The following is a 15,427-nucleotide window of genomic DNA, read 5'->3' on the forward strand; positions in this document are numbered from 1 at the left end:
ATTCTTCCTTATGTCCAGCCTGAAACGGTCTTGTAGTAGTTTATGACCGTTCGACCTCGTCATCCCTTGGGGCACTCTGGTGAACAAACGTTCCCTCAGATCAGGTGGTCACCACTGGTAAACTTATAGGTGGCCTCAGCCTCCCACCATAAGATTTCCTGACCTCTGATCATGCATGTGGCTCTTCTCCGGACTCTCTCAAGCTTCTCTCAAGGTGCAGACTAGGGCTGTGCGAAGCTTTGGACCATGCTTTGGATCCAGAGAAGCTTTGGATGCTTTGGCATCCAAAGCAGCATGTCCAGATCAAAGCATTGGCTTTGTTAGGCTTTCTGAAGTGATTCAGAGCTTCCAAAGAGCTTAGGAAAAGCTTTGGAGCCGCTTTGGAGATCCAGCCATAGGTTATAATGGGGAATCAATGAAATATCTATAACTTTGTTGTTTTTTGTCTGATTTGGATTAAACTTGCACGAGTGGTAGCCTCTGCTGAGAGCATGAAGCCTGCCAAGTTTCAAGAAGGTCAGTGCAGGGGTTCGGGGGAACTGCACCCCAAATTTGTGAAAGCAAAACTCATGTCACATCTATGTGTTACAACACAGGGGGGTGAAAACTGCAGGGCTTGTGGCCCCTGGTGAGGCCACAAAGCCTGCCAAGTTTCAAGAAGATTGGTGCAGGGGCTTGGGGGGAACTGTACCTCAAGCTGCTGAGGGGCAAAACTTGTGACATAGATGACCCTGCGTGTATTAAGGCATAGCGGGCTGAAAACTGCAGGGTGGTGGTGCCTACTGAGGCCACAAATCCTGCCAAGTTTCAAGGAGATAAGTGCAGGGGTTTGAGGGAAACTGCACCTCAATCTGCAGACAAGCAAAACTCATGACATGGGTATGTGTTAAGGCACAGCAGGATGAAAGCTGCAGGGATGGTAGCTCCTGCTGATGCCACGAAGCCTGCTGGCTGTCAAGGAGATAGGTACAGGGGTTCTGGAGCTCTGCACCTCTAGCTGCTGACAGGCAAAACTCATGACATGGGTGCTTGTGCAACTGTGTCTGTCTTGTGGGGAGGGAAGAGAGGGTAACTACTGCAGGCCTGGCTGCTAAGCTACTGTGTTACCAGTTACCAGTCAATCATGATTCACTCAGGAACCAGCTCAATATACAGTTGCTAGCTAATGTAACCAGTTAATTAGCAACAATTAACACCTACAAAACAACAGACTAAGGAGAGGAAAGAATCAATACAGACGAGATCAACTGCCCCAAGACAGAGACAGTCAGTTGCACAGGCACCCATGTCATGAGTTTTGTCTGTCAGCAGCTAGAAGCCCTGTACCTATCTCCTTGGACAACTGGCAGGCTTCGTGGCTGCATCAGGGGCTACCATCCCTGCAGCTTTCACCCTGCTGTGCCTTAGCACACACAGGGTCACCCATGTCATGAGTTTTGCTTGTCTGCAGCTTGAGGTGAAGTTCCCTCCAAACCCCTACACTGATCTTCTTGAAACTTGTCAGGCTTTGTGCCCTCACCAGGGGTCACCACCCTGGAATTTTTCACCCCCCTGTGGTGTAATACATACATGTGACATGAATTTTGCTTTCACAAAATTTTGGGTACAGTTCCCCCCAAATCCCTGCACTGAATCCCTTGAAACTTGCTTGGCTTCATGCTCTCAGCAGAGGCTACTACCCCTGCAAGTTTCATTCAAATTAGACAGAAAACAACAAAGTTATAGATATTTCATTGATTCCCCATTATACCCTATGGCTGGATCTCCAAGGTGGCTCCAAAGCTTTGGAGCTGCTTCGGCTGGATCAAAGCCAGAACTTGGACAGGAGCTCCCTGGCATCCGAAGCGGCCTGAATAGCTGCCTACTTGCACAGGCCTAGTGCAGACCCCCTTGAATTGTAAGTGTGGGTATTCACATACTTTTGATTAATCAGAGTCATCTTTTGAAAACACCTCAGACATAGTCTGTAGACCCCCAGGGGTCCGCAGACCACAGGTTGAAAACCACTGGATTAGACTAACGACATGAGATATAAGTGTATCCAGACATTACCTTGGTATTTTGAAGAGTGCTCTCATAGGATGCAAGTCTGCCAGAGGTGGATCTCCATCTCCTAGCTCTATAGCAGTGATACCTAGTGACCATGCATCACATCTGGCATCATAAGAGCTATCCAGCTGCTGCTCACATGCGATCACCTGTGAGATCAAAGCAATATAATTTTTTATTCATTTCTGAAAATTCCATTAAATATTTAAACATAAAAGCACAATAACCTGGACAGCCATGTGTCCAAATGTTCTCACTGGGACAGACAAACTGCAAATACTTTGAAAGGCAAACTTTTAGGCTATACTTCAAATGTCCAAGTTTCCTACCAGTGGTTCTCATGCAGCACAGAAACAAATGCTCAAACCAGAGTGACAAATAGCAGTTTTGTCACAGCCCAATTCTCAAAGCAGTAAGAATATCTATTTACCTACACACACACAGAAACCATACCACACTGGCATTTGAGTGCTTCTACTACATTCTACTTACTGGGAGAGCTGCTTGGATGGGTTCGGCATGAGCTTGGTGCACAGTACTCCCTTCTTACCAAACATAACCGCTAAAAGTCTGGGGTAGTTCTTAACAATATGCTCCATCTCCCTTCTACACATTGGTTTACCAGCAGAAGAACTTTCCAAGGTGAACATTAAACACCTTCTTGAATATTAACGAGTACTCAGGACTCCATGCTCAACTAAGCATCTTCATGTGGACCTAGAACCTGCAGACTCTGCTGCATCCCCTGTGGCATGAGCAGGGTTGGGCACCTCAGGCAGGACACATGCTATGCCAGCCCTGTGTGCTGCATGCACAGGGAGTCCTGGAGCCAGCCTGTGCTGCACGTGGAACATAGGGCCAGACTGGCTGTGTGAGCTGCTTGCAGCACGGGGGGGCTGGCAGGGGGCACATGCTGCATGTGGTGCTCACTAGACCAGCCCTTTGCAGTGGTTCCATCATGGCCCAGTCTGAACCAGCCCTGGAGCCAGCACCCAGGGCCGGTATGTGGAGTTGATCCAGCTCATCCAGATTATCTTGCCCCAGGGAAAGCAGCAAAAGGAAAGCAAAAAAGCCAATACAACCAGAGATTGTATTAATGTGTGCTATTTCTCATCTGCACCAAAGTACCCTTTTAAAGAGGAGTTTGAGAACAGCTGCAGATAAAATTCCTGAAAACACATTTTCTGAAGTTGGTGTGCTTGGGGTGGGTGAGCTGCAGCATGAAATAACTGTACAGATGTTCCTAGCCTCTCTATCTGTGGAAATATCAGGTGATCTGACGACTCAAATGGTGGAAGCTTCTAGCTTTGGTAGACGATGGCAAATCATCTCCTCTACCAAACAGACAAAGATGAAGGAAATCCAGTGTGTTTGAATTTTGTAAAGTTTCCTTTCCATCCTCTGAGTTATTCCTGCTTTGTGAACGAAAGAGGCATGCAGTTGTTTCTTCAGTTAAAGCAGGGATTTGACTCAGTCTTTCCCAAAGGAGCCCCCTGCCAGTTTCACAATTGAGCTAACTTTTCAACAAGATACCCACCATTAGCTACACACAAAAAATGCCAATTTCAGATGGAAACTTTGGCTAAGTCCAGACATTCAAAAAACTTGAGGTGGAAGTGCTCTAAGTATCACACTTAACTCAAAGTGCTCTAGATTAGGTCAGGACCAAACTGAACAGATATGTGCTGTTTGATGGGCAGAAGTGGGGCTCAGAGTCTGCTTGCAGTGGCTGAGGCCAGCAGCTTGGGGTGCTCTCCCATGCCTCCCAGTGCACCCTGTGGGCTCCCCAGGCTGCCAGAGACTCCTGAGCACAGATGAATGACCAAGCTATCCCTGATTAGCTGCCTGGCATGGGGGAGCAGTGTCCCCCTTGCTGCTCTGTCAGCAACAGTAATCATGGAGAATCAGAGAGAAGCTGGATGGAAGGGACCTACTGACTGGGCTGGGGATGCCTGGGGGCTGGGACCTGTGTGCCAAGTGTCAGAGGGGGCAGGCTGAGCACCAGCATTTCCCTGGAGCCGTGATGGCAGCTGGGGGTGCCTGTCCCACCGAGATCTGCCCTGATTGAAGGATGGGGAGGAGAGAGGTGCAGGACAGAATTGTTTGGGGCCAGGCTGGACACATGCACACACAGATCTCTCTCTCACCCACGCACTCACTCTTTCTCTCTCTCTCTCACACCCCTCCCCCCGTCCTTGCTTTATCACACACTCACTCATACACACATGCACACCCCGACCCTCCCCTTCAGCCACACACCCTGCAGAGAGCCAGCAGCAATGATGGTGACGGCGGTGGCAACAGCCCTCTAGTTTCAAATCAATTTAAGTTAATTCACAATTACAGAGGGGTCAGGAACTGCCATCTAATTAGTTACTGGGCTCAGCAAAGTACATCTTTTTCTATAACTACCATAATTTATAAATATGTGTCTATGTGCAAGCACCGTATCACTGTATATATTTATGTTATATATACACATTTGTCCTATTGGAATTTATAAAAAACCCTGTTTGTATACTTTAGGTTTACAGCTGAAAGAAGCTTCAAAACACAAAACATTTTTATTTATCGGTAAAATTAAAGTGTTCTACTTTTGTGACTATTTATTTGTGAAGAACTTGTATTAAAAGTGTCCTGAGCAGTGAAATACATAAATAATAAAATGAATATCAATAAGAGTAAAGGAGTAATCTACTTAGTTCTTTTTCAGTGTAAAATCCATCGTACTCAGACAGGATCACTGAGTTCTCAGAAGAAGACTTTAAAAATAGCCTTCAAGATCTTAAAATGAGAGGACTGAATGCACAGGATTCTGTCTGCTCAGGAAGAGATGATGCCAGAAAAAAGTTACATACAGTGTAGTGTAAGGCTAGAAGGGCCCAGTGCCAGTCCTTTCTCTCTTACAGCATTTCAGTAACTAATCCACATATACCTTTCTACCTCTGAACTTTAAAAAATAACTGCAGTTTCAAAAGCATTGCCTATCTGAAAGAAAATACTCCTATTTAAAAACAGGGTAAGCAGTTTTTACAACTGCTACTGACATTCAATAAAGGGCAGAAAGGGGAAGAAACAGGTAGGCGAACACAAATCAAAAACAGTGTAAAAACTAAACACTGTGAAATAAGCTCTCACCTCTGGAGCCATCCAGAAAGGGGTGCCCACGGAAGTGTTCAGACGGAGACGAGTGCTGGTCAACTGAGCAGACACACCTAAGGGAATAAGGGGAAGCCACGTTGAGTGAGGTGGATTCTTCTGCTTAAGAGCTTCCATCTGGACAATACCCTCGTCATCTTGTTCTGGGAATAGGGATGCTATGTATATTGAAGGAAAAATTGTCAGATCAGGTCTTCCCAGTTCTCTGCAAATGGCCCAGTTCCCCAAGATACTGGGCACTTCTGTGAGCTGTTGAACATCCTCAACTTCCAATGACTTCAGGGGAACCTGGACTTAGACCTACATGAGTGTTTTATGAGTAATCTGACTCCATATTTTTGAGTGGCTAATTACAGTATTTCTGTACACTATTTTAAGAGCAAGAAACCACAAGTAGTACTTAGAAAAGCAAAACAATTATTGCTAAAATGTGCTGCCCCTTTTAGTGTGTGTTATTTCTTTTAACTATCCAGCACTGACCAGGGCACATCTTTGTTTTGTACTTCATGTATTTATTTATTTACCCATTTTATCTGATTAAAGGTGTTTACTTTAAGCTATTAGTTGCCCTGCATCATTACAAAAGAGGCACATGTCCATAGAAACAGCAAAACAGTTATTTATTGAGGAAAAAAAAATGAGGTCCCTACCCTCAGCCCATTTCTAGTATCTGATGTCATTCAGCCTGTGGGCTAGCTAAGGGTCCCTGGCCTGGCCAGTAGGCCAAAACAAGCAAAAAAACCCTATTGCATTTATCCCCTCCAGGTAACATCCTGTTTGAATCCATCTGATTTTACTGGCTCCAAAAACCTACAGTTTCCTCATAAGAGGAATGATTCACACCAAGTGGAAATAAAACACTACCTAGAACAGATCAACTGGCTTAAAGAAACTCTAGAGAAAAGTATCTGTTTTTTATTCTATTTTATTTTGTTTTTTGTACTTAACTCTGACTCATGGCATGTCTGTACTTGTCCATCATGCAAAATCACTTTACGTAAGTACTAAAAATTAGACTGCATTAAAGTTTCAATTTGGTACATCAGCCTGTTCTTTAGAGATAAACAAATTCAAAATCATTGCATTTGGTAGTGGCCTCTCTATATTTTATGCTGAGCACAAAACACTGAATCTATTATCCCCTCATGGTTGTAAAGGCCCAGCTGATACCAGAACCACCAGTAGCTGTTTACATAGCAGAGAGCAGAATAATATAAGCCATTGCAGTCGATCCCCTTTGCAGATAATGGAGCTCTGCTACACAGCAGTGCAATCCTTGCTATAACAGGAGGAAGTTCTGGGGCTAGGTTTTGCCCAAGGTATCATGGCTACACACAGCTTTCAGGAAAACACACTGAGGAGTACGTAGCAACTATGCATGCTACTGCAGCCACTGTAGTGTTCATACAGTGATTTGTCTGCTTTGGTACTGGAGAGAGAGGAGCTTTCTCTAACCAGCATGAACTCCGGCACTAAGCTCATTTACTCAAATTTGGCACAGGAGCCCAGACTTGGACCTGCTGGCAAAGAGAGATGCAGAAAGTAAGGTTTTATTATTACAGCATCAGAGTTTATAAATAATTGCAACTTTCTGCACAGATAAGGAGCAAACGCAAAAGAAATGTCAATTTGCAAAGTCTTCTCAAAGTATTTATAGATTTTTTTCACCAAATTGCAATTATTAAAAGAATTGAAGGGATTTCTTTTTCTGCTTTTTATTTTTAACTTCAAGAAAAATCTGATTTGATTTGAAGTGTTCGTCACTAGTTTCCTTTTTCTTTTTTTATCCTTTTGCTTTTGGCAGTAAACTGGCATTTCAGATTATGGAGTATAAGTCTTATGACAAATGATGTTTCCTTGGGCTTTTTCTGTGTGGAGGGGAAGATGATGTCATGGCACACTTAGCAACATTTCTTCCAGCGCTTCGGCAACTAATCAAGCGTAAAGCTAGCCAGCTTTTTTTAATGGTATATTTTCTAACATTTTACTCCCTCTCCCCCCAACTTTACTACAGCTTTAGTGAAAATAAAATCAAGTATTTTTCTTAGAAAGTCTAAAAAACACTGCAAAGAAGTGGTCCATTAAATCTGAAAGGCCAAATTTTATGAAGATGTACAACTTGATAAATAAGAGCATTACCAGAGCAAATGCACTGACACTCTTTTACAGACTCACAAATACAAAAAGGCACGGGCGCAGACACAAGCACATTACACTGGTATAATGTGCCTTTATAGATATGTATAAAAAAGGAGACACGTGCACAGGAAGGAGAGAAGAAGAGGGCTCACCTCTGGTAAACAGCAGTCTGCCATATGGGAAGGAGGAAGGAAGAAAGCGAGAGAGAATAAGCAGCATGTGCCATAGAGGAGACAGAGAGAGCTATAGAGGAGAGAAAGCTTAGCTCCGCTGAGCAGTGCCTGCCATGGGGGACAGGAGGAGAGGAGATGGAGAGCTCTGGTAAGCAGCATCAGTCAGCCACTGAGTCAGGGAGGTAGCTTCCTTGCAAATGATTGTCTCAACTCCTTTAAAACGTTCTCCTAGGTGTCTTATCTTTGCCACTGTCCCATCTCCTGTGAGTTCCCTCTTTATACCCCCATTTGATTTAACTTTAGCCATTTAGGCAGGATAATTTTGCACAGATAAACTGAGGAGCATGTGATGTGAATAGAAAAGAAATATACCTAACACATTCTTTATAACAGCCATAGACAACAAAGGAAGAACAGTTAAAATGAGCTATTTCTGATTAGTCTGCACTCAGGCAGCATCGCCACTGTTAAGAGTTTTTAAATATCCTGGAAAGGTGAAAGGAGAACAAAACAGCTGACTTGTAGAGGCCTGCAGGGAGTTCCTCAAGCAGAAGGGGTGGCAAGGTTGAAAACATGAGGCTGTTTAGTGGGAAACTTTAATAATGGATCCATAACGACTGCAGATCTGACAGAATGGAGACAGTGTTGATGGCATGAGGAGAAGTCAGGTGGGGGTCAAGTCATAAAAAATAGGTAGACTGGGCTTGATGTGATGGAACAGAGTAAGTACTGGTAGAGGAGTAAGAGGTAATGCAGTTGAAATGATGAGCTAAAGTGAAGGTTTTTGAAACATTTCAACTTTTACTTTTTTTATTTTTTTAAAAATCTAAAACACATTCACAGCACAGTCTTCCAGATCTGATTATGCTGGAGGGAAGGGATAGTGAAGACAGCAGGAGCATAAAAGATGTACAAATGGCATGCACTTTGTTATTTTTAAATGCCATTTAAAAGCACCTACTCTGATGAGCTTGCAATGGTTTAGCTATTTGACAGCACATCCAGGATGCAGGGCACATACACCGCAAATCAACATCAATGCCAGAATTAGGATCAAGGAGTCCAGAGTTCCAACCCTGCGTAGAGCATAACGACCAGGGGTTCTCCACCAAACCACAGCGGGCAAAACCAGCTCAAAAACCAGAGGTAGGAAAGGCTTTAGATCTTTTTAAAGAGAATCTTATTCAATGAAGAAGAACTGGCATGTGGAACAAACTACCAGGGGCAGCAGTGACAGTGGAGTATTGGCAAAACAGTGCTGCACAAGCTCTTCCAGGAGAAATACATACTAGAGCAGAAATCCTAAACAGAATACAGGAATTGCCAAAAGTCAGCTGAATGGCTCCTTACCACTTCACAGCAAGAGGTTAGCATTTAAGAATTAGGTGAGATCAGGAATTACGTAGAAGAAACACTGGAAATACTATGGAAACTATAACGAAAATAAAAAAAATAAAGAAAATGTAAAGCATGGAAAATGGGAAATAAATGGCAATGAATACTAGTTAAAAAGAGGTCAGCAATGGATAAGAGAAGCTAAAGGAATCAATGAAATATCTGTGGCCAACAGGAGCAACCAAAAATCTAGGTCATATATAAGACCATTATTTGATGGAGATGGTAACACCATAAGTAGCAGTGTAGAAAAGGTATCCATTCCCCTCTGATGATGCTGGAATAGAAATGTCACTTTTTGAAATAAGGAAGCATATCAGGCAGCTAAACTAACATTTTCAGATCAACAAGCCTTGTAACTTATAACTGAGAGTCTTAGAGGAACTAGATAAGGAGCTCTCAGAATCACTAACATTAGGTTTGAACAAATCGTGGGAAACTGGGTACATTTTCAAGGATGCGATGACTACTAATGCAACTGATATTTAAAAAGGGTCAAAGGAATGACACCGTACACCAGTTAGTCAGATATTGATCCCAGATAAAAAACTGAAGGTAATTCAGGACTGTATCAGCAAGGACTTAGAGCTTAAACATGGAATTAATGCTAGTCAGCATAGTTTCTGGGAAGGAAGTGCTTATCACAGAAAACCCATTGTCTTATTTTGACAAGATTTCAAGTCTGATGATAAAGGCAGCTGTGATGATGTGCTATACTTCCATTTTTTTGAGGAATTTGGCTTAGTTCCCACATGATATTTTGATTACAAAAACTTGCATTTTGTGGAATTAACAGAGCTCAAATCAGGATTTTAAAAAATGGCTCAATAAGAGATCCTAAAAATCAGCTTTTAATGAAGAACAGTCAGTGAGGAATACCACTTCCAACAGGAAGATTTTTGGTAAAGATTGTAGATAGCACAGGGCTCGGTTGGGTGGTAATTAATTTTCATACTATTGTTATATAGGTACCTGTTAGGGCTGTGTGAAGCTTTGGTAGCTGATTCAATTTGGAGGAGATTCATCCTGATTTGGGGACTGAATCTCCAAATCTGAATCGAATCAGGAGATCAAGTAAAAGCTCCAAAGTGATTTGAAGCATCTGAACCGATTCGGAAAAGCTTCAGGAAAGGTTTGGCCGATTCAGAGATTCAGCCATGGACTAAACAGGCAGCTGACAGCTGCCTCCAGCTGGTAAGTCTCTTGGGGTTGGGGGAGGGAAGAGAGAAGGCGTGTGGGTGAGGAAGGGATTGGGGTTGGGGCAGGGTGGTGCGTTACTCGGGGAGGGGACTGGGGGAGGCGTGGGATGTGGGCGCAGCAGCGGACTGGGAGCGGGGGCTCTACCCTGCTGCTGCTTGCCCAGCTGGGGCGGGGGGGGTTGGGATGCGGGCATGGCTTGCTCCAGGTGGAAGGGGGCAAGTGGCCGCAGGGCATGGCCCCCGCTTCCAGAGCTGCCGCACCTGCATCCCATGCCTGTCCACACTGGCTGGCAAGCAGCTCCAGGGCAGAGTCCCCTCTCCCGGTGTTGATGTGGGTGTGGCAGCACTGGGAGCAGGGGCTATGCCCTGCTGCCACCCGAAGCAAGTCGTGCCTGCATTGTGCCCCCCCACGCCCCCCGCTGGCTGGGCAAGTGGCAGCAGGGCATAGCTCCCATGGTTCCTCCTGCTGAGGCAGAGGCAGAGGCAGAGGCAGAAGCAGGCACAGTCAGAGGAGCCACAGGAGAAGCCTCCATGGCTGCCCTGCCCAGCCCCAACCCCCCTGCCTCTAAGGGCTCATGGAAGAGCCCTCCTGTGCAGTGTTGGGGGGAGCTGGGGGCAGCAGAGATTGCCCCCCCTGCTTGGTACCCATGCAGAAGCTGTCTCATGGCACTAGTGCAGCGTGGCTTGGCAGGGCACTGTGCACTGTCTGGGACCTGGGGGGCTCCAGCTGTCAGCCAGAGCCCAGCACCACTCAGTCCCCGTGGCCCCAGACAGCATGCGGCACCCTGCTGAGTGGTGCTGCACCTGCACAATGCAACAGCTGCCATACGGGTGCCAATCTGGGGGGGGGGGGGGCGATCCCTGCTGCCCCCCACTGCCCTGTGCTTCATGGGGGGGGCTCTGCCATGAGTGCTTGGAGGCCCCAATTGCTGCTCCTGCAGCCTGTGAGTACGGGTTGTTGTTTTTTTTTAACGTGCCAGGAGTAGGCTGGGGCTAGGCAAGGGGTGGGGCTGAGCAGGGCAGCTATGGAGGCTTCTCCCATGGCTCCCCCCACCCAGGGAAAGGCGGACACAGCTGGAGGACCCATGGGAGAACCTGTAGCCGCCCAGCTGTGCCTGCCTCTCCCTGTCTGATCTGAATCACCGAATCACTTTGAATAAGCACTGAATCTTCTGAAGCTGATTCAGCTGAATTGATTCAGGACAGTGATCCAAATCTCTGAATCAAATCACTGTCCTCTGAATCGGCTGAATCTGAATCGAATACTTCCCTATTTGCACAGGCCTAGCAACTGTATTATTCCCTGGTTAAAATACAACCCAACCACTTGTATTTCAATATAGTCAAATACAAGATGATAATTTGGAAGCCATCCTATAGGCTAGGTCACTCTGCTTTAGAAAGCTTCAACTTGGAGAAGGACTTAGGCATCGTGGATATATAACTGTCTCAACAGGAGCTGTTGGTGCATGGCTGTGGCAGAGTGGGTTATGATTTTCCCTTGGTGAGAGTGGTAGAAATGTCAGGATTTTTCAGTTTTCTCTCTAAGGTCATCTGGGCATGTTCCTTGCCACTGCAGGGGTCATAGGCACTGATGGCACCTCCATCTTATTTCTGGTATATAGTTTTCTGAGGGTTCAGAGAAGATTCATAGAATTTCCACTCTGGCCCCTCCCACTCAAAGCACTCCTAATGACAACCTTAAAATCCTTAGTATAAAACACCCACAACTTGCCACAGGAAGAAAGCAAGAAGAGAGAGAGAGAGAGAGAGAGAGAGAGAGAGAGAGAATGAGAGAGAGATAAGGAAAGGTGCCATCAAGATCCCACCAGTTACAGGGAATTTGTTAGGTAAAATATGCCCAGATGATCCTAGGAAATGGACCATGCTGCAAGGGAAGGCAATACACTCCTTTCCTCTACCTCCCAAAACAATCCTTGTTTATTTGACCTGGGGGAAATTCCTTTCTGAACGCAAATCTGGTGGTTATTTTTGACTCAAGTGCATACAGAGAACCCACAACTACATTTGCCTAACATCCTTAAAACATCTTTAAACAACAAATGTGGGAACAAAAATGAATATGCTGGCTGGACGCTAAGAACAAAGGACTAACACTGGTCTTGGATTTATTATCCATTGATAATTTATCCAACTTCTGAATATGTTTCACACATGGAAGGTAAGAGTGAACCCCCTCATTCCCCATTTTGATAAGCCTTGATCTACCAGAACTCAGCTTCTTCTTTTTTGTTGCTGATTGTGTCTGCTGTACCTGAGAATGTCTCTCAGCCCCTTCCCTATGCTGCACTCAGTGTGCTGTGCCTAGTTCCCTATAATCATAGTCCCGAGAAAGAATGCCTTGTATTCATAAGCTTGTCTAAGTTTGTCCTAGCTACATAGTTGGTTCAATCAAAGATATTACCCTAAGATATCATTGGCTCTCACATAATTTCTGGACCATCATGGCTACATCATCATCACTCTTATGCTATGGTAAGATTCTTAAGAAAGCACTTTGGTGAAAAGGGGAAAAAAAGTGTATGTGTGGGGGATGGGAGGGGAGTTGAAAAGAGACATTAAAAATATAAAAGAGGCTGGGGGGGGCATGGTGACTGCTCGCAGGAGGCATCAGCAGTGTCAGCAGTGGGGGCGTGTCGGCAGTGAGCAGAAACTGCCAGCAGGCAGCCATGGTGATGTCAGAGGCAAGGGCAGGCTGAGCGGTGACCACCCGCAGTTGGCCATGGTGACATCTGAGGCAAGGGCAGGGGGGGAGCAGTGACTGCCCACAGGCGGCAATGCAGGCATCGGCCAATTTTAGGGGGTGCATTTGCCCCCCCTGTGCTCCCCTACACATCACTTATGTTAGTGGGCATGTCTACATGAGATGCTTTGAGTGCAGTAAACTAACTTTACTGCACATTAGTGCGGCAGGCAAAACCCATGCTAATATATAGTAGATTTAGTCTACTGTGCATTAACGTCACAAAAAGACTGTTCATTTGCACTAATGCACTGTAACAACAACTACAGTGCATTCAATTAGTACCTGTCACTACAGGTACTAAACATAATGTGTCCTAATTAGAGTGCATTAATGAATGTGTACATGAGCCCAGTTAGTCCTGAGTACTGTAGGTAACTGGACTGTTTTCACTAGCTCTTTATAATTCTGTTTCAACTGCCAGAATTTTATATGTAAGGAAACAAAGGGTATTTAAAGTTCAGACTGAAAATCATTTGGGCCAAACTCAAAGGTAAGTCTGAGTGTCTCCAAGGAGCTTACTTATAGTGGGCAGTTACCTTATGCTAAAATGCTTTGGTCTAAAAAGACCATAAATCAATGAGCCTAGCAGAAGTGCAGTATATTTTAGCAAACTTTCCCTCTTCTCACAAGCTTCTTGCTCCTGGGCTCAGTGGGTAAATGATGCAAGACATTACTATGTAAGTCCTGTGCCAGAAGACAATGCCTTCATGCCAGGGAATCCTTCCATGGCTAAATCCCAATACTTTCTACTCTTATTTATACACATATATTAGTTTACTGTCATAATGCTGTTGCATATTATTACTTTATTTTGTAATATGTTATTCAACAGCATCTTTATGTAAGTTAACAGAGGAAGGTTGTTTAAATGGCACATACAAAGGTGCTGGGCAAGTTGGTCCATAGCAATGGATTTTTCTCCCAATGACTCTCTCAGAAAATTCAGTTGCTATTAACCAGACCATATTCAAAGCTCTTGACAAGCTCTTCTCTGGAGGAAGCTTTTACTTTAATGTTCTTTGCTTTTATTGATTTCTGCTAGGATCTTATATTAAATGTTCTTTAAAAGTAACATACGAATGCCATGTTAGCCAGTACAGAGAAATGACAGCACAATGATACCTTATTCTTGATTTGAATCAGTGAAGCAGACAGCTTTATTATGGATGCATAACAGAATGACTAAAGCAAACAGAAGCCTTGCTATGACTCACTGCTCAAAGTAAGCTGAGGGCAATAGGCAAATTCTTTTATTTTTGAATATTTTACAATTAAAATCATTGTACTTAATTATTGAATTTTGTAAAGTGGTTCAGACTGAGTTTGCAGCTAATGTAGGACAACCACAATCTATGAATATATTAGAATAAGACTGCTTCAAAATAATAGAATTTTCTATTTCAATTTGGAAAACTTCAGAAAGTCATTTTGGATTATAACTACAGTGGATGTGGAACAAACAAACCAGAAATCCTCTCTCATGCCTAATAAAGTCAGTGATCAAATTACCCTTTTCCCAAAGCAAATGATGTGTTATCCAGGGACTGAACAATGACTTCAGGACTGGCCTCAGAAGGTTAGGAATACTACGTCATCACAATAACATGCCAGAGGCCATAATTATTATGATTCTATTACAAAGGGAGATGTTGGATGATCAACACTCATTTGTTGAAAATTCAGTCCACTCATTTTAGGTGCTTAAATATGGATCAAGTTTAGTCATTCAGGAATTTAAAGAACTTGTCCAGGGGCGTAGGTTGTAGCAGTGTTGGCCTAAGGACAAGGTTCTTTGGGTAAATCTGATATCTTTTATTAGACCAACTCAAATAGTTGGAAAAATTCTTCTTAGCAAGCAAAAGCCTCCAAGGATGGAGATTCCACAACCTCTCTGGGTAACCTGCGCCAGTGCTTTACTACCCTCCTCATGAAAATATTTTTCTTAATATCTAACCTAAACTTCCCTTGCTGTAACTTGAGACTGTTGCTCCTTGTTCTGTCATCTACCACCACTGAGAGCAGTTTGGCCCCATCCTCTTTGGAACCACCCTTCACGTAGTTGAAGGCTGCTATTAAATCCCCCCTCAGCCTTCTCTTCTTCCATTCTGTGATTTTTTTAGGCACAAACACCCTTTGTCAGGCTGAGGAAGCATGAGCCTGACAAAACATCTTGGCCTGCATTTATGCATACAGAATAGGCATGATTATCACCCTACCACTTGCTTTAAAGGCTTTAGTTTATTAGAAATGTTCCAACACAAATTGTGAGTGATTAACTTGGAACTAGCACAGTCATACACATGTAACTTTTGTACTTCTATGTTAATCAGCTAAAGTTTCTGTTGAGTCATTATTATGAAATTAAACCTTTAATGCAAGTAGTGGTATTGGCAGAACTAATCATATTATGGGCATTACTATGTATTCTTCCTACAATCACACACAGACATTTTAAAAATCAATATTTCAAAAATTGAAAAGTTTTGTTTTTTGTTACATTAAAAAAAATGACTTTCTGGAATTTTCTATTAAGAAGAATTTCAGTT

General features: G+C 43.9%; 1 protein-coding gene across 2 annotated transcripts in view; it reads right to left on the reverse strand.

Moving 5' to 3' along the window:
* The window catches only part of MYO3A (myosin IIIA), a 192,204-nt gene that overhangs the window by 117,520 nt on the left and 59,257 nt on the right, over positions 1-15,427 (reverse strand). For both annotated transcript variants that reach the window (XM_019531841.1, XM_019531832.1), the window contains exons 5-6: positions 5,188-5,264; positions 2,053-2,198 (exon numbers count right to left, since the gene is read on the reverse strand). In XM_019531841.1, the coding sequence (XP_019387386.1) occupies positions 2,053-2,198; positions 5,188-5,264 (223 nt within the window). The remainder of the gene's footprint in view (positions 1-2,052; positions 2,199-5,187; positions 5,265-15,427) is intronic.

Source organism: Crocodylus porosus, unplaced genomic scaffold (genome assembly GCF_001723895.1).
Source record: "Crocodylus porosus isolate Cpor-Errol unplaced genomic scaffold, CroPor_comp1, whole genome shotgun sequence".
Taxonomy (NCBI): domain Eukaryota; kingdom Metazoa; phylum Chordata; order Crocodylia; family Crocodylidae; genus Crocodylus; species Crocodylus porosus.